Genomic DNA, 25,871 nt, shown 5'->3' on the forward strand with positions numbered 1-25,871 from the left:
CCCAACCCACACTCAAGTCTTGATGGCTGCAGATAGCTGGGCGGGATCGCAGCGTCGAGACCAGGAAGGAAGTTGGCATCTAAAGTGTTCGGCGGTGCATCTAAGCCGAATTAAAACTAACGTTTAATTATTATAAATATATAAACATTAAATTCCCAATGTTTCTTTTTCATTCGTATCCATTTCATGTATCCAAAATCATGTTTATACTTACGTATGTTATCTAATATATGCTTGACGAAATAAATAAAATAAAAATGAATAATTAAAACTCTTCCATCCCTGTCCTTGCCTCCCTCCCTCGGCCAGGTCGCTATTTGAGGCCCCCGCATACACCCCCCCCGTACGTTTACATCTGATTCATCCCCCTCCGCCTCTCCCCCCCCCCCAGCATAAATGCGATTTCCCCCAAAATGATTCAACAAGGAAAAGAAAGAAAAAGCTAAGAAAAGCCGGGGAACTCCTGCTGTTTAGACCTCTTCCCCCACAAGGCACACCTACGCCGGGTTTCTCCGTGTTTATTGGCTCCCTTACCTCTTCACCTGCCTTCTCATTGGTTCCCGATTTCCGCCCCTTTAAAAAAAAACTTTCAGCAAACTTCCTCAACTTTATTTTCGCCTCTCTCTCTCTCTCTCTTGTCGCGGCGGCTTTGAAGGGGGTAGTTCAAGAAAGAGGGAGAGAAAATTTCATCTGCTGGGCTTCTTCCAGGTGAGTTTTCCAGGGTGTCGTATGGCGGAGTTTATCACTTACGCATCTTTGGTTGGTTGCACGCGTTCTCACGATCTCTCGCCCACGGGTCGTGGTTTAGCTACATAACCAGGGGAAGGATGCGGAGATTTGAGGTTCGATGCTAGCCAAGAAAGGCCTTCTTCGTTCTGCCATGTTTTGAAAATCAAACAGGCATGGACCGTCAACTTCCAAGGTTGTCCTGTTTTCCTTCTTTTAAAAGCATTTTGACCCGGAATGAAAAGTGTAAGCAGGGGACGCTTTAGAGAGATGGTTTAAATAAGCAACTCTTAAAAGACAGAGTTACAAGGCCCGGTTTCGAAATTGGCACATTCAAAAAGAGACGAAGGAGAAAACTAACCGATTAGACTTAATTCTTTGGGGATTTTTTTTTTAAAAATATGTTATTCCTTTTTTTAATTGAATAATATAACAGGATAACAGACTTGGAAGGGACCTTGGAGGTCTTCTAGTCCAATCCCCTGCTCAGGCAGGGTACCCTACACCGTTTCAGACAACCAGTTATCCAGTCCCTTCTTAAAAACTTCCAGTGTTGAAGCATTCACAACTTCTGGAGGCAAGTTGTTCCACTGATTAATTGTTCTAACTGTCAGGAAATTTCTTCTTAATTCTAGGTTGCTGCTCTCCTTGATTAGTTTCCACCCATTGCTTCTTGTCCTTCCTTCATATGCTTTGGAGAATAGCTTGATTCCCTCTTCTTTATGGCAGCCCGCTTCGATGTTGGAAGACTGCTATCATGTCATCCCCTAAGTCCCTCTTTTCATTAAACTATTCATATCCAATTCCAGCAACAATTATTTATATGTTTTAGTCCCACCGGTCCTCTAATCATCCTTGAAAATGATATAATAAAACTAATGGATAAGAGACAAAATGTACACACTGTTTTTCTAATCAGATTGAACAATGGTTTTCAAAATTCGTCATCTGTTTTCTAATAATACAAACTCTGAAACCAAAATCGGCCGCCTTTAGAGTGACATTATTCTTATGATCTACGAGAAGAAGTGAAATCTAAGATTTCATCACTTAGAAGGGGTGCGAAATGTGAGCAACAGGTTTTATAATAAAATTGGCAGCATGGTAGCTTATTAATGAGATCAGAGGTGAATCCAACATTAAGCTAGTTGAAATAATTCCCCCAACACTGTCAAACTATTTACTAAGTCTGCAGTACCATTAATCTTCTCATCGTTCCTATCACCCATCTCCTCCCACTTATGACTGCAGGACTGTAACTTTGTTGCTTGTGTCCTTATAATTTATATTGATTGTTTCCTTATACAATTCAATTGCTTATTTGTGCCTTATGACTTTCATTAAGTGTTGTACCTTATGGTTCTTGACAAATGTATTTTTTTTTCTTTTATGTACACTGAAAGCATATTCACCAAAGTCAAATTCCTTGTGTGTCCAATCACACTTGGCCAATAAAGAATTCTATTCGATTCTATTCTAAAATAGGTGTCAATGGCTCCCTAATCAGTAACCGTTAAACTTCATATGGATTGTGATGCTCATTGTGGGCACTTGGGGGCGGGTTTTTTGGGGGGGATGACAGGGTTTCAGTGTTGCCAAGAAAAGAGACTGTGAGAGGGAGCTTTTTAAAGTACAGATGCAAACTAAATAAGATACCTAGATTAAAGGACCCTTGGTGTTTTCTGAGTTTGGTTGTTTTTTTGTTTTTGTTTTGCAGATATTTAATTATGCAACTAGGTAACATCATCAGTGTTAGACGGGCACGTCTAGTACTGATGATATTACCTAGTTGGGTTGTGGAATGTCTGCAAGAAAACAACCAAGCTCAGGGTGGACCAAGGACCCCACCTTGAGCTACAGTTGTTCTCATGATTGAAGGCAAATACAGATAGAATAGAATAACAGAGTTGGAAGGTACCTTAGAGGTCTTCTAGTCCAACCGCCAAGTCAGGCAGGAAGCCCTATACCATTTCAGACAAATGGTTGTCCAATCTCTTCTTATAAACTTCCAGTGTTGGAGAATTCACAACTTCTGGAGGCAAGCTGTTCCACTGTTTCTCAACTTTTGGAGGCAGGTTTTCCACTGTTCTAAACTGTTAGGAAATTTTTTCTTAGTTCTAGGTTGCTTTTCTCCTTGATTATAGTTTATTTAGGGCCATGGTGGTACAGTGACTGGAATGCAGCATTGCATTCTAGCCCGCCGATCGCCAGCAGTTCGAATCTCACCAGGCTGAAGGTTGACTCAAGCCTTCCATCCTTCCGAGTTTGGTAAAAGGAGGACCCAGATTGTTGTGGACAATGGGCTGATATTGTAAACACTTACAGAGGGCTGTAAAAGCACTGTGAAGCCTAAGTACTATTTCTGTTCTTTTCCATCAATACCTAAACTGCTTCATTCCTCCCCCCCCGGGCAGGTGATTGGGGTGAATCTCTTTTGTCAGTATCACTACCCAGGACAATGAAGCCGCGGAGACTCTATATAGCTGTGAAAGATTTCACGGGGGAAGCCAAAACAGGCGAAGAAGTCAAGGTATCCAGGGGTAGCTTACTAAGCCAGGAAGATGCCCGTGGGGTCTCCCCTGGTGGAACATTTAGGGCCAAGGTCTTGGATGCAGAAAAGGTGGTCCGGGTACCACCCTTGATGGCAAGGGAACTGAGCGGAGCCCAGTCTGGGTTGCTAGAAGCTGTGACCAACGGAGATGAACGCCTGGCACTCTTCAAGCAGGAGCGTTGGATGCAGAAACTCAGCGCCCTGGGGAAGGGTGACCGAGTGAGGGTCCAGATCACCTCTTCTTCTGGGCAGAAAGTCCCAGGCATCATCCGATACCGAGGATCCATAGACAAGAACAAGCAAGATACCAGCATCATCTTTGGGGTCGAGCTAGTGGTGAGTAATAACCACTGGCATATCGCTACGAGGGTTGTGTGAAAGCATCCGAATGGAAATCCCAAGGCATTTTGAATATTTTAATCACATGAGCCACGCAGTGGTCAGAGTGCAGTACTACAGGTTACTTCTGCTGCCTGCCAGATGCCTGCAATTTAGCAGTTTGAATCTCACCCGGCTCAAGGTTGACTCAGCCTCCCATCCTGCCAAGGTTGTTAAAATGTGGACCGAGATTGTTGGGGGCAATATGCTGACTGTGTAAGCCGCTTAGAGAGGGCTGTAAAAGCACTGTAAAGCAATATATAAGTCTAAGTGCTATTGCTATTCCAAGCTTGGAACCAAAACGCATCGTATTGCTAAGTTTTGTTTCATATATAGGCAGGGGTGAAATTCAGCAGGTTCTGAATTTCTAGAGAACCGGTAGTGGAAATTTTGAGTAGTCCAGAGAACCGGTAGCGGAAATTTTGAGTACCGTATTTTTCAGAGTATAAGATGCACTGGAGTATAAGACGCATCAAGGTTTTGAAGACCCAAAGTTAAAAAAAAAAGCTTTTGCACTCTGCAAACCTCCCAAAAATGGCTTGTTTCTTGTGAAAATGGGCCCTGTTTTGTTTTGTTTTTTTCAAAAAAAAGGGCATGAATAACCCTTAGGAAGCTTGTAGAGTGCTCCGGGGGGGGGGGGCAAAGCGAGCACAAAATGGCCCGTTTTTTTGCAAAAACGGGCCCCTTTTGCCAAAAAAAGGGGGGCATGGATAGTATTTCGGAGCTTATAGAGTCCTCCTGGAGGCTGGGGGGGGGCAAAATTGAGGGAAAACAGCCTGTTTTTTGCTCATTTCTGCCCTCCCCAGTCCCCAGGAGCTCTCTCAAAGCCTCCTGCAAGCTATGCACGGCCATTTTGGTGAAGGGGCAAGGGTTTCAGTAGGCAAAGAATGCTGTATTTAGTGTATAAGATGCACCCAGATTTTCAGCCTCTTTTTTTTGAGGGAAAAAGGTGCGTCTTATACTCCGAAAAATGGTAGTTTGGAGAAATGCCACCTCTGGCTGGCCTCAGAGTGGGGTGAGAATGGAGATTTTGCAGAATCATTCTGCCACGCCCACCAAGCCACACCACACCCACCAAGTCATGCCCACAGAACCGGTAGTAAAAAAAAATGGAATTTCACCACAGCATACAGGCTGTGCTCGAGATATAGCAGTTCCTTTAGTAACTATTCAGAGTTACACAATGGCATTGAAAAAAGCTGAGATGACCTCTTTTCATATTTACGACCGTTGTAACATCCCCACAGTCATGTGAACAACATTCAGAAGCTTGGCAACTGATTCATATTTATGACGGTCGCAGTATCCTGGGATCATGTGACCCCCTTTTGCAACCTTCTGGCCAGCAAAGCCAATGGGGGAAGCCAGATTCCCTTAACAACTGTTTTACCGACTTCACAACTGCACTGGTTCATTTAACAACTGTGGCAAGAAAGGTCGTAAAAGGAGGCCAACTCACTTAACAAATGTCTCATTTAGCAAACATAAATTTGGGGCTCAATTGTGATCACTAGTCAAGGATTACCTGTAATGTAATTTAAAGTGGGAAGACACAACTTTCATTTTTTATATCTTAGCTGCAAAAATAGCTGATATACCATATTTTTCAGAGTATAAGATGCACCAAGGTTTTGAAGAGGCAATTTTTTTTAAAAAAAAGGGTTTGCACTCTGCAATCCTCCCAAAAATGGGACCGTTTCCCCCCTCCCCCCGCAAAAGGCCATGAATAGCCCTTAGGAGGCTTGTAGACTGTTCCTGAGGGGTGGGGGGCAAAACCGATCATAAAATGGCCCATTTTTCACAAAAACGAGCCTATTTTTTGTCAAAAAAAGGGCATCAGGAAGCTTATAAAGTACTCCTGGGGACTGGGGGCAAAATTGAGCAAAAAACAGGCCAGGTTTTTTTGCTCATTTCTACCCTCCCCAGCCCCCAGGATCACTCTGGAAGCCTCCTAAAGGCTATGCACGACCATTTTGATGAAGGGGTAGGGTTTCGGGAGGCAAAAAATGCTGTATTCAGTGTATAAGACGCACCCAGATTTTCAGCCTCTTTTTTGAGGGAAAGAGGTGCGTCTTATACTCTGAAAAATACGATAATACCCTAGTTCATGCTAACTGTATAATGCAAAATTGGCGAAAATGATGATTTTAATATTCATACAGAGAACAGTGAAATAACCCACTATTTGCACTATGCTGCCTTGCTTATTGTGGGAATCTGTAAAAGCCTTTTGAAAAACTAGTTTTATTATGCCTTCAGTAAGATTATGTGGTTGGGAAGGAGAAAGCTGGATTTGGCTGCTCATCAAAGAATCTTCTATTGATTAAAAAATAGTTTAATTCCTCCTTATCACAAAAATTTGGCAACAATTGCATGCATCGTTGGAATTTTATTCAAGAACCCGCGGGAAACTAGAATTTGGGAAAGAAGTCACGAATTGCATGGCCAACATTTGAAAATTATTTGAATATTAAAATCATAGAATACAATAAGATTTCCCTGTTGAGCCTGTCATGTTGCTATTTCTCTTAAAGTTTAATTCAATTTTAACTATATTTATGATTATTTGTAAGGTTTTTAATTTGGTACCTGTACACCGCCCCGAGTCCCTTCGGGGAGAGGGGGCGGTCTAGAAATCAAATCAAATAAATAAATAAATAAATAAACCAAAGGAGGATTGAATAGATAGGGTGTGGGTGTGTGCATGTGTGGGTGTGTGTAGGGAGTTGTCCACAAATCTTAAATTTCCTGAGATCAAGAAACACTGGCTAAGAGTTCAAGCTCATATGGATCAAAAAAAAATTCATTTTCTCATCTGGCTACGGAATTCTCAAAATTGGGAGATGCACAATTTCTCAACCTTATGCCACCAGAAATTTTATGCTTGACATTTTGGGTTTGAACAACCTAGAACTAGGCCAGCTAAGGTCTGACCTAAGCATAGTACACAAAATTGTCTGCCATATCCTACCTGTCAATGACTACTTCAGCTTCAATCTCAATAATACACAGGCAAACAATAGATACAAACTCAAGGCAAACCGTTACAAACTTGATTGCAGAAAAGATGACTTCAGCAACAGTGGTCAATGCCTGGAATGCCCTACCTGACTCTGTTGTTATGTCCTCAAACCCCCATAACTTTAACCTTAAACTGTCTACTGTGGACCTCACCCCATTCCTAAGAGGTCCGTAAAAGGGGCCGTGCATAAGCGCACCAATGTACTACAGTCCCTGTCCTACTGTCCCCATTTATTTGTGTTCATTTCATGTGCTCATGTCCACATCTATACATATACCTGTTATCTCGTATATGTTTGACAAACTAGATAAATAAATACCGTATTTTTCGGAGTATAAGATGCACCTTTTCCCCTCAGAAAAGTGGCTGAAAATCTGGGTGCATCTTATACACTGAATACAGCATTTTTTCTCTCTTGAAACTCCGCCCCTTCACCAAAATGGCCATGCATAACTTGTACATGTTATGTAGAGCTCCTAGGAGCTGGGGAAGAGAGAGCTCCTAGGAGCTGTGGAAGGCAGAAATGAGCAAAAAATGAGCTGTTTTTTGCTTGTCCCCCCCTCCAGCAACACTCTATAAGCTCCTAAGGGCTATTCATGCCCTTTTTGGGGGGGGGAACGGACCCATTTTCACGAAAGACGGGCCGTTTTTGGGAGGTCTGCAGAGTGCAAAAAAAGTTTAAATTTTTTTTTTAAAAACCTTGGTGCGTTTTATACTGTGGTGCATCCTATACTCTGAAAAATATGGTAAATAAGTCTAGGGTTGCTAAGTTTAGAGGGATGAAGAGTGAGATGAGGAATAAATTATCTTTCTGGAAGAGCCATTATCCTCTTTTGTAGGGCTCGGCAGCCGGCAAGGGTTTTACAGATGGCTCCTTCAAAGGACAGAAGTTCTTCTCCTGCCGTGAGAATTGTGGCGTCTTTGTACCCGTCAGCCGGATTGAACCTGACAAAGCGGCTGAGGGTAGCCCAGCAGCACCTCGTAGAGGAGGGATCCGGGAGTGTACGAGAGTCAAGCTTACCACGGGAGATCCCTTGTCGTCCCCAGGGCTAACGTTTGGAGACCGGGTCTTTTTCAAGATGGAAAACAGCACCCCTACTGGCAGTGTGGTATACTGCAACCATCTTCCAGGGAAATATGAAGCCGGAGTGTTTGTGGGAATTTTTCTAGTAAGTACTTGTTCAGAGAAAGCAGGATACCAGTTTAGAAGATCTCCTGAATGTTAATTTGACACCCCTTTTCAATACTCATTTTTCCATGTCAAGTTTTTTATTTTTTATTTATTTTATACATATCAAAGAAGGTCACGGTGGCTCAGTGGGTAAGATGCTGAGCTTGTTGATCAGAAATGTCAGCAGTTCGAATCCCTAGTGATGCATAATGGAGTGAGCTCCTGTTACTTGCTCCAGCTTCTGCCAACCTAGCAGTTCAAAAGCAGTAAAAATGCAAGTAGAAAAATAGGGACCACCTTTGGTGGGAAGAGAACAGCGCTCTGTGCGCCTTCGGCATTTAGTCATGCTGGCCGCATGACCACAGAGACGTCTTCTGACAGCGCTGAGTTTTTGGCTTTAAAACAGAGATGAGCACTGCCCCCTAGCGTCAGGAACGACTAGCACATATGTGTAAGGGGAACCTTTATTTTTATATATATATATCAATGTGTGAACAGTGTGATACCAGGGTATCATACATTTTAGTGCATATCAACATATTATTATTGCTCATAGTTATTACATTTCATTTTCATTTCATATTGTTTAAACGTATCTAATACTACCGCCATTCAATTTCTGAACCTCCCTCTTATTATTACCTATAACTTGTTATGCGTGTGTGTGTTTATGTGTGTGTGTGTGTGTGTATACATACATACATACATACATAATATATATATGTGTGTGTGTGTGTGTGTATGTATGTGTATATATATATATGTATGTATGTATGTATATGTATATATATATATACATACATACATACATACATACATACATACATACATACATATATATATATATATGCTGGTTTTGTTGTATTCGGGTCTTTTCCCGTGTAAGGTTGAGATTGTCTTTGCAACGTTTCGGCAGGATCTCACCTGCCATCTTCAAGCTGTGGGCTTAAAATGTGATCGGAGCTGACGGCAGCTCCGATCACATTTTAAGCCCACAGCTTGAAGATGGCAGTTGAGATCCTGTCGAAACGTTGCAAAGACAATCTCAACCTTACATGGGAAAAGACCCGAATACAACAAAACCAGCATACCTACAACCGTGAAAATCTACGAAAACAAATATTATTTCTATTTCTATTCTAACATTTATTCATGTCACCATTGTATTCAGACACTTCTTTTATGACTTTCATCTTTCACCTGCTTTATTATTCATGTTTCCCTTATTTAACTCTTCACACCTGTCTATATTAAATTTTCATCCTTCATAGCTTCATTGTTCAATATTTCAATATAGAATTCTGATATCAATCACAATATCATTTAAACAGATAGGGTAGATTTATTCATATTCCTTCCATTCATCCAACCAACCCATGTGATTCTACTTTTAATAAACATGCTTATATTAAAATATATTATTTCACTAATTACTCATTTAATTTTATTGTTAATATGTATCATTTTTATTATAATAAAATGCTAATCATTATATTATTTAAGCATGTTCATAATACCATCATTCATTCTCTATAATTTCCAATTAATGCTTAATTCATATTCATAATCCCTCTATTTGTATTGAAATATTATCCTAATGCCTATCACAGTACATACAAAATAATTATCCAGTCTATATAATTCTAATGTTAATATACATGTCTTTGTTTAAATATATTATTTTTTTAAAAAAATAATACTAATTTTTAATACACTATTTTCAAATACCCTTTTCAATATTCAGTATTTTTTTATATATATATAGGGGAAAAAAATCAGGTTTCTAAAAATTTTGATGTTAAATAGTGGGGGCAAGGGAGGAAGTTAAGTGTTTGTTTCCTCCACCAGTGGAAATTTGGGCGAAAATGGAAAATGTTTGTCATGCTGAATTATCAATAGCTTTTCAGATGTAAAGTCATGCTAGGACTTTCTAGACTTTGTTAAAGGTCATGTGTTTTTTTTCCCTCTCCAAATGTTTTGTGTCTTCTCACCTAGGCCTCCCAAGATCATGAAGCAGACTCCTCGTCCCGATAAAACCTCTTTTATTTAGGTTAAAGGGAATTCCTCTCCAGCAAAGTCCTGGCAAACAGTCTTTCATGAAATTTTACAACTACAAACTTTTATCAGGCTTGGGGAGTTGCCAGACCAATATCTTCCAAATGCCATGCAATTACTTGGCAAGAAGTCAGGAACAGATCTTCACCCTAATGAAGTGAACTAATTGTCTCCTGCAAACTCCCCTCCCCTTTCGCTCCTCTTTTATTTTCTCTGGGAGGGGCCATTCATCATCCACCTGTGCCTTTACTCCTGAGTCGGCCCTTGTTCCTTAACTGTTCCTTTTTCATGGCAGCTCTGTGTGTGTGCACATTGGGAACAGGCTCCAGCTGCTCTTCTGCCTCACTGATGTCTAACTCTGAAGGCAGCTAATAACTGGCGGATGGCCCTGGACCCATCTCTGCCTCAGATGCAGAGAACTCATCAGAGCCTTCCCCGGACTCCAGGACTGGCCCATGCTCCCCCCCCCAAACTTCCTCACTGTCTGAGTATGCCATCAGCTCCGCTGGCGGGCCACAATATTGTGTTGTGTGGGCATGTCTGTATAACTAATTGAAATATATTGTTGATTCGGGCAATTATGCATTTCAGGAGCCTGTTTTCGCTGACAGAGCGCTCGGCCCACTACAGGTGCCCCTGACATGAGGGCCATCAAGGTGGCCACGCCCACCCTGGCCTCCCAAGGTGAAACACAACCCCGATGTAGCCCTCAATGAAATCGAGTTTGACCCCCTGCTCTACATCAAAAAAAGTTTTTCAGCCAAAAAAAAAAAAAGTTGAGAAAAAATGGAAAGAGGGAAATGAAATTAGGGATCTGAAGCCCAAAAGTTGGTTTAATATGAGCACATTAAAGTGTTATCTGCCAGCGTCTTAGCTGTGCCTTTTCCTGGACTTGCTTCTTGTGCAGAGGTGGGTTCCTACCAGTTCGGACCGGTTCTCCTGAAACCAGTAGTGCTGCCCTCAAACAGAGAGCGAACCGGGTCTCTGTGTTTTTTTTTTAAAAAAATAGACCAGCCCTCCTGCCGCTGTGTTACATTTACTCTTACTCCAGCTTCTGAAGCCCAGCTGATCCAGAGCAGCAGCTTGAATTGTCACTCCTTTTTTTTCTGACCAATTTGAGTTTAATTGCACACATGCACATGTGCAGTTCAGAGAATGCAAACTGATAGTAAACCAGTTAGGAACCCACCACTATTCTTGTGACTCACCAGCAGCCAGTGGAGCTGGCAGTAGATTTGGATAGTGAGGAGGTTGGGGAGGAACATAGGCCAGTCCTGGAATCTGGGGAAGGCTCTGATGAGGGCTCTGTGTCAGAGGCAGAGAGAGGGCCGGGGCCATATGCCAGTTATCAGCTGCCTTCAGAGTCAGACATCAGTGAGGCAGAGGAACAACTGGAGCGTGTTCCCACGGTGCGCATGTGCAGAGTTGTAGACGAAGGGAACAGCTAAAGAACAGGGGTCGACTTGGGAGTAATGCCACAGGTGGACGGTGAATAGCTTTCCTAGAGGAAATAAAAGAGAAGCAAAAAGGGAGTGGAGTTTGCAGGAGACAATTAGTTTGCTTAATTGGTTCATGACTTTCTTAGACTCCTTACCAAGTTTTGCAGATATCGGCCTGTCAGCTCTCCAAGCCAGATAAGGTCTGTGACTGAAAATCCTCCCTTGAAAGACTTTGCTGGATGTGAATGAGCAGAATTCACAGCAAATTAATAAAAGGGTTTTTTGTTGGGACCAGGAGTTTGCTTCATGCTCATTGCTTGGTGAGGCTTCCTTAACTGAAATGTCTCTTCATTCATAATTCTGGAACTGTCATATGAACCCAAGGAAAAAATGCCACATCTTTAGAAAGGTGCCAACAAGTTTGGTCTGCTCTAAATCATCTGAACTTTACATCCAAAGTCTTTGAAGGGTTGAGGAATTCTGGGAGTTGAAGTCCACATTTTTCAAGTGGTCAAGGTTGAGATAAATAAAGTATTGTTATTCCATCCATCATCTTGACTACTTTTAAATCTTGCTATAGGATCAGCCCGTGGGATCCTGGGATGGTTGCTTCAAAGGCAAACCTCTCTGTCATTTCCCGTCACCCAAATATGGGATCTTGCTCCCCCTTTCCAAGGTCCATAAAGGTAAGATTTATAACAATCCAGGTTTGGGAAAATTCTTGTATTTTTCACATTTTGCCAAAAAAACAATCCTGTGTGTGGTTTTTTTTTTTGAGTGAACTTTGATTGTGGTAACATTGCCTGGGCATTTCCTTATTCCAATGTTGCATTACACAGGAATGGCTATATCAAGTGGCAACATAAGTGCGGAATGTGCTATCCTTCCTCTTTCCATTAATGTCACTGCAATTCCTGAAGAGGCGATGGCAAGAGCAACTTCTCCCTGAGCCCTGATTTCAGCGACAATTACATTAGTTAAAAATGTTTTCCCTATTCCCTCAGAAGCGTAATTTCTAATATTGGATTTTCTCCTTTACCAGAGGGAGACCCCTTGTGGAGTACTATGAAGCCGTTACCATGGCAACTCCACTGTGCTGTACAGTAGAAACCATTTTAAGGCAGTAAAATGGCAGTACACTAGAAGCCATTTTAAGGCACAACAGGCTGTAAGTTTCTCCTTATTTCTAGGTTAAATCTCTCCTTGATCAGTTTCCATCCATTATTCCTTGTCCGGCCTTCAGGTGCTTTGGAAAATAGCTTGACCCCCTCTTCTCTGCAGCAGCCCCTCAAATATTGGAACACTACTATCATGTCTCCCTTGGTCCTTCTCTTCACTAGACTAGCCATGCCCAGTTCTTGCAGCCATTTTTCATATGTTTTAGTGTCCAGTTCCGTAGACATCCTGGTTAATCTCATCTGCACTTTTTCTAAAGTCTCAACATATTTTTACAGTGTGGTGATCAAAACTGGATGCAGTACTCTAGGTGTGGTCTTAGTAGGGTTTTATAGAGTAGTGTTAGTGGCTCACTTGATCTTGATTGTATCCCTCTATTAATGCAATTTAGGATTGCATTGGCTTTTTTTGCTGTCACTGCACACTTGCTGTCTCATATTTCGTATCTCGAGGACTACCTATATGTTGGCATGAGATTATGGTTAAAATATCTAATGTTCTCTCTCCCCCCTCTCATTCAAGAATGTGTTGATAAAGGTCAAGAGGTCCTAAACAGCAACTCCTCCACCCCTACCTCAGATGAATATGAAGACTGTCCATCCCCTTCCTCCATCAGATATCCTCCACCAATGAAGGAGTGCTTATCCCAGAACTCTCCTCCTTTAGCCCCTTCGGCAAATTTGGAGGACCTCAAGGAAGAAGTAGCACACATTTTTGAGAGGAAGAAGAAGAAAAGTGAGACAGAAGAATCTGAGGAGGACCAGGACAGCAGACAATATGACCACCATCTCTTAGAGATCAATTCCATGGTGGAGGTTTATAATCCACCCATCTACGGTGTGATACGTTGGATTGGAGACCTTCCAGATGCAGATGAGACAGTTGCTGGCTTGGAGCTGGTGAGAGGAAAACATGGGCGAAGAGGCACACCCAAGGGTGCATTTCCTGGCCTTTTTTTCCTGAAAACATTTCATTTCTCATCCAAGAAGCTTCTTCAGTTCAGAATTGAAGAAGCTTTGCCAGCCTCTGCTTTGCTGCTTGCTTTCGGCTGCCATTGAAACGGGGAGTGGGGGGAGATAACATGGTATTTGGGAGGGAAAGCTTAAGCACAGGAGTGAATGAAGAAGGGAGTGATTTTCTCACCATCTACTGCACATGCTGCAGATAGTGGAATTGCCGCTGAGGCCAACCGTCCGGCATACCAACCTGATGATGGGTTTTGAAGCTGCAGCCCACATGACACCTGTGGGGTGTGCGGATTGGACTGGGGTTTGGGGTTACTAGGGGGAGGGAGTTGGGTCACATATTGATATCTATGATTGCGCGTGCTTTTGCCTCAGATCTTGCTTTGCTAACTGCTTTCTACTCATAACCAGTAAAAGTACTCTTAATTCTGAAAAATGGAGTTGAGTGGTTTCTTTCTTGGTTACTGATGGAGGCTGCCCTGACAAGCTTCTTGGATGAGAAGTGAAATGTTTTCAGACGGGAAAAACCAGGAAAGTCCAGGTGTGTTTTGGAAATGCACCTTTGGGATTACCATGACCAGGATGATTGAGAATCTACATAGACAAGAAGAAGCACATTTGCATATTTTATTCTTACTAGTCTAGCTTGCCATAGATATGCAATGATTCCACATCATCTTCAGAAGGTTATTTCCCAGATAAGTTAGTTGTCTACTAATTCCTTGATGCTAACAAAAATGCATCACTAAATCAAATCCAGCCCTATTATGGCCATTCCACTAGAACAGTGATGGCGAACCTATGGCACGCGTGCCACAGGTGGCACACGGAGCCATTTGTCAGGGCACGTGAGGCGCTGCCATGCGCGCTGGCCAGCTGACTTCACCGTTTTTAAAAAGCCATTTTTTCGCCCTCCCCAGGCGTCTGAGGCTTCACTTATGGTTTGCTCAGAGGGTTGTTTTAAGCATTCCGAAGGCTTCAGGGAAGCCTCCAGACGGTCCCTGAAGCCTCCGGGGGGGGCGGGGGAGGCTCTTTTCGCCCTCCCCAGGCTCCTATAAAGCCTCTGGAGCCTGGGGAGGGCGAAAAAAGCATGTAAAAATGGGGGGGATCGCGCCTGTTGTGCGCGCATGGGCACTGGGGGTCGCATATTGCATTATGGGTGCGGCACGCCCGCACACGACCCCCCCTGCGCTCCCCCACTTGTGGCACGCAAGCCAAAAAAGGTTCACCATCGCTGCACTAGAGAATAGTAATGTAGTGTTTCTCAACACCGTGGGTTGAAAAGTTGAAGTCCGTACATCTTCAAACTGATAGGTTTGAGAAACACAGGCATATTTTAACATATTATGGACATAAGGTCATCCGAATCCTCTTTTCCACTTTAGGCCAAATTTGTCTTCACAAGTAATTCTCCCTTTACAATCACAATTGGGACCAGAATTCCTGTTGCTAAACTTTATAGAATTTCTAAGCTGTTGGTTTGAGCTCCGAGTTTGGTAATTTGGTTGCAAACATTTCATCACCATTCAAGGACACATCGTCAGTGCGTTTTGAGTTGTGCTCGTCTGTCAGAACACAGGTCTTTAAATACCTTTTAATGAGATGTGTTCTGACAGACAAGCACAACTCAAAATGCACTGATGATGTCTCCTTGAATAGTGATGAAATGTTTGCAACCGAATTGCCAAGCTTTGGAGCTCAAACTAACAGCCTAACTACCAACCCGAGCTACTAATATTGAAACACATTTCAGAACTTCTGTTTACTAACAGTAAGGTATGTTAATAAACAGAATTGAAAGATGTTATAAATCGTATGACAGAGGGGAAAGGTTGAGGGCAATTGGGGATGTGCAAGCTCACCTCTTTTTTACTTTTTCTAGGAGGAACCACTGCCAACAGGCTGCACAGATGGACAATACAGAGGGAACCGCTATTTCTACTGCCAACCAAACAAAGCCCTGTTTGTCAAGCTGAGCCACTGCCACCCTGACTCACGTTTTGACACCTTGCAGACTCCTGAAAATCCTGTTTTGCGATGCAACTCCCTGGGTATGGCTTACTGCAGTGTTGCTCACGCTTGACAACAATAAGATATGTGGAGTCCAACTCCTGGAATTTCCTAGTCACTATTCCAGGGAATGGAATTCTAGGAATTGGTTCCAGATTTCCTGGCTACCATATGATTTAAAACATCATTTCTCAAGCTTGGCAACAGTAAGATATGTAGTTTCAATGCTCAGAATTTCCCAGCCCACATGCTGGGATATGGAATTCTTGGAGATGAAGTCCATAGATCTTAAAGTTGTCAAGCTTGGCTTAGAGAGACTGAAAGCAAAGCAGTCTGAATATTGGAAATTAACTATCTTCTTCTTATCCTCAGTAAGCAACAAAGGGGTCTTGCAAAAGCTATTCAACTAAAGCAGGGGTCTCCATGCTTGGGAACTTTAAGACTTGGGGACACTCAACTCCCAGAATTCTGCAACCAGTATGGTTTGAACCACCAGTCTTAAAGTTGCCAAGTTTGGTGACCCCTGGATTAAAGCATCCACCCTCGGTAGCTATTGGATAGATTGGCTGGGACTGTAGAATGTAGAATTGTAGCAACTTCCAAAGTGTCATCAATTCTCCTCTGAAACTACTGATTAAACTTCGGGTTTAATCAATCATTCTCAAACTAGGTCATAAAAGGGAATAAGCATAGGTTGGAGAAATGAGTTATTATATTCAGTCTCCTTCAGGGATTAGGGTATAAGACCTTTTGAATCCCCACCTCCTCCCTGTTTCTTTTTTCCTCCATTGAAGAGAATGATCTGGTAAATGGAAGTTATAGGAAAAACTAAATCACTGAAATGATTACCATATTTTTCGGACTATAAGGCACACGGGCCTATAAGACACACCTAGATTTAGAGGAGAAAAACGAGAAAAAAATAGTTTTTGGCCTTCGTGCATCCCGTTTTTGTTCTCCCCAGCCCCCAGAAGCACTTTTCAGGCCAAAAACCACCCATTTTTGGCCCACATAGTGCTTCTGGGGGCCAGGGAGGGTGAAAATGGGATGGACAGATGGTTTGGGAGGCCAAAAACAGTTCCATATTCAATATAAAACGCACAGACATTTCCACCCACTTTTTTTGGGTGGGGGAGTCTTATAGTCTGAAAAATACGGTATTTGCTTATATCTTAATACAGATCTTTTGGTTGGTTGATATTTTTGATCTATTTTTAAGTGGAAAGTCCCATCTGATTGTTTCCAATACTGAATTTTGCTTTGGAGGAACACCCAGTCTCTATTATACATCTCTGTGTTGGAGAGAGACGTTTTCTGACGCTCTTGATTATTTCACCCACTAGTCCCAGTGTAGGGCTGTTGATTTTATCATAATGGAGAGATGGGAGATGATTTACAGGATTCCTGTTTTAGCCTATGTTAGCCCCGATGGGGAATCTTGTTTCTAGAAAGGATGAAGGAGCAACCATGCAAGAAGAGTGTTGGCGTGGCTGCTAGTTCCACCCTTTGCTCTTTTCTCCTAGACTTCCGGGTCTATGCCAGTGCCAAGGTAGAAGAAGATACTCCACCACCACCGTTGGGCAATCAAGGTTTGGAACTTCTCTCAGGATGGAAGAAGGGGATCCAAGGTCATTGCAACTCTTGCTACCTCGATGCTACTTTGTTCTGGTAAGGCCGGTGCATTGTTCGAAACTGGCAAGAACCTGCTTTGATTTCCTCTTTGGGCCTGAAATGTCTGTGACCTACAATTAGTTGAATCCAGGAAGGCCTACCAATACTTGGGGAATTGGAGAAAATATTGGCAGATTGCATTCCTTTTCATGCTAAAGTAGGATTCAGGATAAATGATGCGGAGAACCATAATCATACGGTGATTAAGGTCTTGGATTTGGATGAAGGAAGCTCAATTTCAAGTTTTCATTTGACTATGGAGGCCATCAGAATGGTGTATATGCTTTCCCTTAAACCAGGGGTCGGCAACCTGTGGCTATGGAGCTGCATGTGGTTCTTTCATCCCTCTGCTGTGGCTTCCTGTTGCCAGTCGGCTCCACAATTGATAGAACTTTCGGTTAGGACAGGTAGAGGAAAAAGGATGCCATGCTAGGAGGAGACTCTATGGTGGGAGAATTGGACTTCCGGTCGGTAAAGGAAAAAAGAAGGCTGTGCTAGGAAGAAAGACTATGGTGGGGGGACCGGACTACTGTTTGGCAGAGGAAAAAGGACACCATGCTAGGAGGAGACTCTATGGTGGGAGAATTGGACTTCCGGTCGGTAAAGGAAAAAAGAATGCTGTGCTAGGAAGAAAGACTATGGTGGGGGGACCGGACTACTGTTCGGCAGAAGAAAAAGGACACCATGCTAGGAGGAGACTCTATGGTGGGGGAACTGGACTTCAAGTCAGCTCCAGAATTGAACGGGTGGGTGGGTAGAGCTTCTGGTTAGGACCCTTGTGGCTCTTTGAGTGTTTAAAGTTGCCGACTCCTGCCTTAAGCTCTCAGAGCGTAAAGATACACATGTTGCATTATGAAAACCTTCCGTGTTCAGGGCTTTACATGACTTCTCCATAGTGCCTCCTGCTGACCAATGAAATATGTATGTGGAACTTTCTAGGTAAATACGTAAGTAGTCCAGTTAATCAGTCCAGTATGAACTATTAGGAGTCTTATTTAGACAAGATTTCCCCTACTAACATGTATAACCATATGAATGCAGTATCAATATCGTACCTGTTTCTTTCATTATTCAATGAGTTCTGGCTAGTTTATTTGCAAAATACCTCACTGAAAAGAATGCAGGTAGTCTTCAACTTATTAACAGTTCATTTGAAGTTGAAACAACACTGAAAAACGTGACATGACCATTTTTTCCAGTTATTGCCATTACAGCATCCCTACGTGATTTACAGACGGATGCTTGACAACTGACTCACATTTATGACGGGTTGAATGTCCCAGAATCATTTGATCCCCTTTGGCGACCTTCTGACAAGCAAAGTCAATGGGGATGCCAGATTCGTTTAACAACCATGTTACTAATTTTAACAACTGCAGTGATTCGCTTAACACATGTGGCAAGAAGATGGGGCAAAACACACTTAACAGATTTCTCACAAAATTTCATGGCTCAGTTGTGGTTGTAAATTGAAGCCTACCTGTATTATCCAATTTTTTCTTTCCCCAGTTTCTTTTATTCCAGTTTGTAACCACTAGACCAGGGGTGTCAAACTGAGTTTCATTGAGGGCCGCACCAGGGCTGTGGTTGACCTCAAGGAGCTTGGCTGACTGGGAGGGTATGGCTGACTTGGTCGGCATGGCCAGCTTGACATAACTTATTAGGCATGGCTGATTGGGTGGGTGCGGCCAGCTTGACGTCACTCCCCAAACTGCTGGCATGTTTCCTCTTCTCATTGGGTAGACTGGGCTAAAGCCACACGTGCCAGCCCCTTATATTTTCCAGGACAGCCCCATGGGCCAAGGCCAGCCACATTGCAGGCCAGATCCAGCCCATGGGCCTAGTGTTTGACACCCCCACTACTAAACCTTCCGCTCCTCTTCCAAGCTGGGGGGAAACCTCTGAAGATCCCATTTTTCTCTTCTGCTTACAGTATGTTCTCCTTTACTTCTGTATTGGATTCCTTGCTTCTACGCCCAGCAGACAAGAATGATGGGGACTCTTACACCGAGACCCGAGATCTCTTAAGAACCGAGATTGTCAACCCTTTGCGCAAGTGAGTTTGGGTTTATCCTCTGTAAAAAGCCCATCTCTGTGGTCCGCCAGCAGCATGTGGAGCTGGCAGCAGAGTCAGAAAGTGAGGAGGTTGGGGAGGAACATGGGCCAGTCCTGGAGGCTGGGAAAGGCTCTGATGAGGGCTCTGTGTCGGAGGCAGAGATGGGATCAAGGCCATCTGGCAGTTATTTGCTGCCTCCGGAGTCTAACATCAGTGAGGCCGAAGAACAATAGGAGCCTGTTCCTAGTGTGGTGATGTGCAGAGCTGCCAGAAGGCAAGGACAATTAAGAAAACAGGGTCGACTTGGGAATAAGGTTTGGAGATGATTGGCCCCTGCCATAAGACATAAGAGAGGAGCAAACAGATGTGAGCCTTTGCAGGAAGCAATTAGTTCATTCTGGTCAGTTCAAACTCTGAGAAGCTCTGTTTGACTCTGTGCTATGTTTGGCCGTGCAAAACGAATTGGCAGTTAGGTCTCTGGCAGCCTTTCAAGGGAGATAAAGGTGGGTGCTTATCAACATTACCCTGAAAGATCTTGGCAACTTGAGCAGACATCTGGCGGATTCTTCACAGACCATTTGTGAATCATTACGGGCTGTGAATGACCATAATCAATAGCCGTTTAAATAAAAAAAGTGTGTTTGGGACTAAGAGTGTGATTTATGCTTTTGCAGGAAGCCTAGGTCAGAACATAGTCGCTCTCTTTGATTCATACATATTCAACAAGCCAGAGAATAGCTGGGAACTTCTAAGATTGCCAAACTTTTTTTTGTGTGATGGGAGAATGTAGTTGTGGGTTAGTGCAGGACAGGGTGGTTTCCCAAATGGGTGAGTCATCTTGAGTCTCTCTCTTTCACTCTCCCTGAAATAGACATGTAAATTTTGGAAGTCCAGCTCATAATGATGCTTAGTACCTATTGTTATTGGTAATTGTGGCCCCGTGGGAATTTTTGGAAACATTTGAGCTCACTTTGGGCTTTATCAGTGAAGCAAAGGTTTTTGGAGATCTTTCACAAACTTTGATAATTGGGCAAGCCAGGACACACAGTTGTGTATTTAATAAAAAGCAAGACTGGTGGGGGTGACATGATAGCAGTATTTCAATATCTAAGGGGCTGCCATAAAGAAGAAGAGGGGCTCAACCTATTCTCTAAAGCACCCGAAGGCAGGACAAGAAGCAAGGGATGGAAACTAATCAAGGAGAGAAGCAACCTAGAACCAAGGAAAAAATTCCTTATAATTGGAACAATTAAGCGGGGGAACAGCTTGCCTCCAGAAGTTGTGGGAGTGGCGACTCTGGAGGTTTTAAAGAAGAAATTGAACAACGATTTGTCTGAAATGGAATAGGGTTCCATGCCTGAGCAGGGGGTTGGACTAGAACAGGAGTCACCAACCTATTGGAACCCAGGGACCACTAAATTCATAATTTTAAATCCCGCGGACCACTAATATGATCTGCCTAATGACCGGCTAGGTATGGGAAAGTGACATGTGACTTGGGCGTGGGCCAACTCAATGTCAGTCACATTGATGGGCTCCTCACCAGTCTCTACTCACTACTCCTTACCTGCCTGCCCAGGCTCTTTAGGGTCCCAAAGGGAGCAGTTGTTGGAGCTAAGCAGCCACTATGAGAAAGAGTTGGCAAAACAGCTGGCTCAGTTCAAATGTGATCTGAAGGAGGCTCAGCAGAAGCACCTCGGTGAGGACTATGAGCATAGGCTTTCCAAGCAGAGGGAAGACCTGCAGGTGTGCAAGGCCAGGTACTGGCGCCTGGAGGCTCAGCGGGCTGAGATGATCAGCCAGTTCCAGGCCATGATGCAGTCCCACTATAACAAGCCCTCCAGCTCTTTGCCATCAGCTGCGCTTTCCTCCAGCCTTCTCCCAAAGCCCCACACCAGGAGACTGAAGCAGATTCTGAATCAGAATTTCTCCTGCCCTCTGACCCACCCAAAAAGACCCCGAAGGGGGAGCCTCTCTGCAGCAACACAAGCGTTTATTGCATGTATCCCTCTGATTTAGTGCAATATAAAAAATGCAAATAATTTTTCTGCGGACCACCAAATTTTTCTCTTGGACCACCGGTTGTTGACTGCTGGACTTGAGGATCTCCAAGGTCCCTTCCAACTCTGTTAAGCAAATTGCTTTGTTTAACAATATTTTAATCCCTTTAGGATAATAGGAGAAACTCCCTGCTCCCTTATTTCGTGTCTCTTGAAGGGGTGGGGTTGAATCCAGTTAATAGTGAGCTGGACGCCTTTAAGAATTCTCAGGGTTGGTCTGGGAGAATGGGGGAAAGGAGAATGAATGAGATGATTTTCCAGGAGGAAGTTTTGGCTCATCGATCCACCAGTCTTTTAATTGGTGAACCACAGGAGCATTCAGAAGGCTGGTACTTTTCAGAAATAAAGACCTGTCTGAAGAACTGAATCCTCTGGTTGAGGTTATAAAACACTCAGGCTGTTTTCACAGACTGGAATATTGTGCTGCATTATCCCATAATATGATTTAGATACAAGTACAGATTAACTGAGTTGGAAGGGACCTTGTAGGTCATCTAGTCCAATTCCCTGCCCAAGTAGCCATTTCTGACAGATGGCAGTCCAACCTCTTCTCGAAAGCTTCCAATGATGAAGCTCCCACAACTTCTGAAGGCAACTTCTGTTCCATTGATTGATTATTCTGTCAGAAAGTTTCTCCTTATTTCCAGGTTGAATCTCTCCTTGTTCAATTTCCATCCATTATTCCTTGTCTGGCTTTGGGGTGCCTTGGAAAATAGCTTGACCCCCTCCTCTCTGTGGCAGCCCCTCAAATATTGAAACACTGCTATCATGTCTCCCCTAGTACTTCTCTTCACTAGAGTACTTCATCCAGTTTTGGTCACCACACTATAAAAAAGATGTTGAGACTCTAGAAAAAGTGCAGAGAAGAGCAACCAGGATGATAAGGGGACTGGAGATTAAAACATGAGAAAAGATTGCAGGAACTGGGTATGGCTAGTCTAGTGAAGAGAAGGACCAAGGGAGAGATGATAGCAGCGTGCCAATATTTGAGGGGCTGCCACAGAGAGGAGGGAGTCAAACTATTTTCCAAGGCACCCAAAGGCCAGACAAGGAATAATGGATGGAAACTGATCAAGGAGAGATTCAACCTGGAAATAAGAAGAAATTTTCTAATAGTGAGGACAATCAACCAATGGAAGTCGCCTTCAGAAGTTGTGGGAGCTTCATCCCTAGAAGACTTCAAGAAGGGACGTGACTGTCACCTGTCAAAAATGGTGTAGGGTCTCCTGCTTGGGTAGGAGTTGGACTAGATGACCTACAAGGTCCCTTTCAATTTGGTTAATCTGTAATCTGACTTTGTGTGTGTTTTTTTTTTTTTCACCTGATAGGAACGGCTACGTGTGCGCTACCAAAATCATGGCCTTGCGGAAAGTTTTGGAAACAGCTGGGCACTCCTCTGGTTTCACCAGTGAAGAAAAAGGTTTGGGCCTGTGCACGTCTGTGTGTGTGTGTGAGGGGATGGTTGGATAGCAAAGTGAAGGAGCCATCTTGAAAGCCATGTGAAAGATGGAGGAGAGAAGGGGAAGGGAGGGAAGAGGTGGAGAGCAAAGAGATCTGTATAATGTTAATGTAAAACTAGTCCAGTCCTCTAGCATATTATTAATGCTGGATCATACAAAAACACATTGACACATTTTTTTTTCATTTTGTGGAATATTATGCTCTGCCATAAACTGATAATGAACATATCTCTGGGATCCTCTCTTGAACATCAGTAGTGTCTACCTCTTTCCATCTACCTATCTGTTGTGGTCTGCCGGAGGCCTGCGGAGCTGGCAGCAGTGTTGGAGAGTGAGGAGGTTGAGGAGGAACATGGGCCAGTTCTGGAGTCTGGGGAAGGCTCGGACGAGGGCTCTGCATCGGAGGAAGAGTGGGGGCCAGGGCCATCTGGTAGTTATGTGCTGCCGCCTGAGCCTCCGGAGTCTGACATCAGCGAGGTAGAGGAACAGGGAGAGTCTGTTCCCAGTGTGCGCATGTGCAGAGCTGCCAGAAGACAAGAACAGTTAAGTCAAAAGGGATGACTCAAGAGTAAGGTCTTAGAGATGATTGGCCCCTTCCATGGGACATAAAGAAGGAGCAAACAGACATGAGCTTTTGCAGGAAGCAGCTTTATTCGTTCTGGTCGGTTTAAATTCTGAAGCTCCGTTTGACTCTGTGCTCCGTTTGGCCTTGAAAAACTAATTGGCAATTAGGTCTCTGGCAGCATTTCAAGGGAGATAAAGGTGAGTACTTATCAGTCTTACCCTGAAAGACTATGGCAGACTTCTGTTGGACTCTTCACAAACTGTTTGTGAATCATTACGGGTTGTGAATGAACTTAATTCACAGCCGTTTAAGTTTTTTAAAAAAGGGTTTGGGGGACTAAGCATGTGATTTTTACTGTTTCAAGAAGCGTAGGTCCAAATACTATCATCATTAAAGGATCTTTTTTATGAAGTTTATTTTTTATTTTTTTCATTTTCATAACATATAATCAGATGTATACTATTACATAACCAACATCATATTGTATTATTAAATGTGTACATCAATTCATCTTACCAACAACTCCCCAAAACAATTATTGGCTCTTATGCTCTCCATACATCATATTTGTACTTTGCCCATCACTTTCTTCTCCCTCTCTCCTCCCCCTCCCTACTTCCTTTCTTCCCACTGTCAACCTTCCCTTCTCTACTTCCCCTTCCTCTCTCCTTCTCTCCTCTCCCCTTTCCAGTCCTCCTTTCTCTCCTCCTCTTCTCCCCTCTGCCCTCTCTCCTATCCCTCTCTTCTTCCCTTACCTCTCTCCTCTACTTCCCACTCTTCATCTCATTTACTTGGTTTATTTCAGCTTCTGAGCAAGCTCCATTTTATGTTGATGGTATTTACAATTCCTTTTCAATAAACACATTTAATTTTAACCTGTATTCTCCTCCTTTAAAAAAAATAGAACAAAAATATACATATATAGTCATTGTACTTTTAACCACCCCCACCCTCCGGCTAATTTTGGCCAAGATGTAGACCTAGTTACAATTCCATGCTATTCTCATCATTATCTTTATATAATTATACATACTTACATGCCCCCAATTTGTGATTCTATCTTTTAATCTCAATGATCTTCTGAAAGTTGGGGCAATTCAGCAATAGGAAGAGGTCATCTTGCTACCTGAGATGGTTCCCACTGTTGTTGAGCTTCAAAGAAAAAAATGGGGACACAATTGGGGTGGTGTTGGTGTTACTTTGTTTATATTCTTTCTTTGCTCAAGGGAAGGCAGGTTTGTCTGAATTGGGCGTTCAAGGTGGGGGGGGGGGGAGGGAAGGAAGGAAAGATTGCCGCTCCATTTTTGCCTTCTTTCTCTCGGCAGACCCAGAAGAGTTCCTCACACTGCTCTTCCGAGTGCTAAAGATGGACCCCCTCTTTCAGATCCGGTGAGAAGGATGAGCTGCTTTCTATTTCGTAGTCCCATGCTGTATATTTGTGGTGTGCAGAACACTTCAAATTCAGACTGTCACAGATTTAAGACGTTCCATTTGGAGCCCAAAACATTAAGTTCAGAGGCAAAGAGGTCTGTTTTGTATTCAAAATGAGGTGGTTTCAATTACTCGGAATTCACAAAGCACCCCATTGCATGTGTTTAACAACTGTTTCAGCTGAGGGAGAGAAGGAGATAGAATTGCCCCACAGAATCCTCCCCTGTCCTATCCCCTTCTTTACCTCAGGCTTGTCCCACAGAAGCATCTTCTACCCTATCCCCTTCTCTCCCTCAGGCTTGCCTCACAGAAGCCTCCTTTATCCTAACCCTTTCTCTCCCTCAGGCTTGTCCCACAGAATCCTCCCCTGTCCTATCCCCTTCTCTACCTCAGGCTTGTCCCACAGAAGCATCTTCTACCCTATCCCCTTCTCTCCCTCAGGCTTGTCCCACAGAAGCCTCCTTTATCCTATCCCCTTCTCTCCCTCAGCCTTGTCCCACAGAAACCTCTCCTATATATATTCTCTGATTAGCTGGGATAGGTACAGAATAATAATATTTTTAGTTATAGAGCAATGAAATTACTGTGACCACGAAGCACCCCTAAATTTCTATTTGACCTTATTTTGATTGTTCTGTTTTGCTAGGCAGTATACTCCTTAGAATGGTTTTGCAACCCTGAGGGATAGAAACTTTAATAAAGAAAATAATTACAAATTTACTCCCAGTTTATTCCAGACCAACTAGTATCCCCTAATCTAATTTTCTTTTTCTCCCCTTTGAACCCAGCTCAGCTGGCCAAGACCCTCATGGCTGCATATTCTACCAGATATTTACTGAGGACCACCCTACTCATGTGGTCCCAACGGTTCAAGAACTTCTGGAGGGATCACTGGTGATCGGGGATCTCAAATTCACAGAGGTGAGATGCAGGACCAGGAAGATAGGCAGATGTGACCTTCCTATCACCTCAGATGTGTATCACATTTGAAGGACCGCAGGCTACAGAAGGTTGATCTAAGGCAGGGATGTCAAGCTCAATTTCATTAAGGGCTGCATCAGAGTTTGTTTGATGTTGGCCAGGGGGGGGAGAGTGGGTGTGGCCAGGGTGGGAGTGACCAGCTCAACATCACCCA

The 25,871-nt window shown here is 43.3% G+C and overlaps 1 protein-coding gene across 2 annotated transcripts in view; it reads left to right on the top strand.

Moving 5' to 3' along the window:
* Positions 1–569: 569 nt before the first annotated feature.
* The window catches only part of LOC309401083 (ubiquitin carboxyl-terminal hydrolase CYLD-like), a 48,346-nt gene continuing 23,044 nt past the window's right edge, over positions 570–25,871 (top strand). For both annotated transcript variants that reach the window (XM_081970032.1, XM_081970031.1), the window contains exons 1-11: positions 570–708; positions 3,141–3,613; positions 7,517–7,846; positions 11,923–12,028; positions 13,041–13,417; positions 15,366–15,534; positions 17,017–17,161; positions 19,098–19,220; positions 22,609–22,700; positions 24,631–24,694; positions 25,525–25,657. In XM_081970032.1, the coding sequence (XP_081826158.1) occupies positions 3,185–3,613; positions 7,517–7,846; positions 11,923–12,028; positions 13,041–13,417; positions 15,366–15,534; positions 17,017–17,161; positions 19,098–19,220; positions 22,609–22,700; positions 24,631–24,694; positions 25,525–25,657 (1,968 nt within the window). In that variant the 5' untranslated portion in view covers positions 570–708; positions 3,141–3,184. The remainder of the gene's footprint in view (positions 709–3,140; positions 3,614–7,516; positions 7,847–11,922; positions 12,029–13,040; positions 13,418–15,365; positions 15,535–17,016; positions 17,162–19,097; positions 19,221–22,608; positions 22,701–24,630; positions 24,695–25,524; positions 25,658–25,871) is intronic.

This window comes from Natrix helvetica, assembly GCF_964273705.1.
Source record: "Natrix helvetica genome assembly, chromosome: Z".
Lineage (NCBI taxonomy): Eukaryota > Metazoa > Chordata > Lepidosauria > Squamata > Natricidae > Natrix > Natrix helvetica.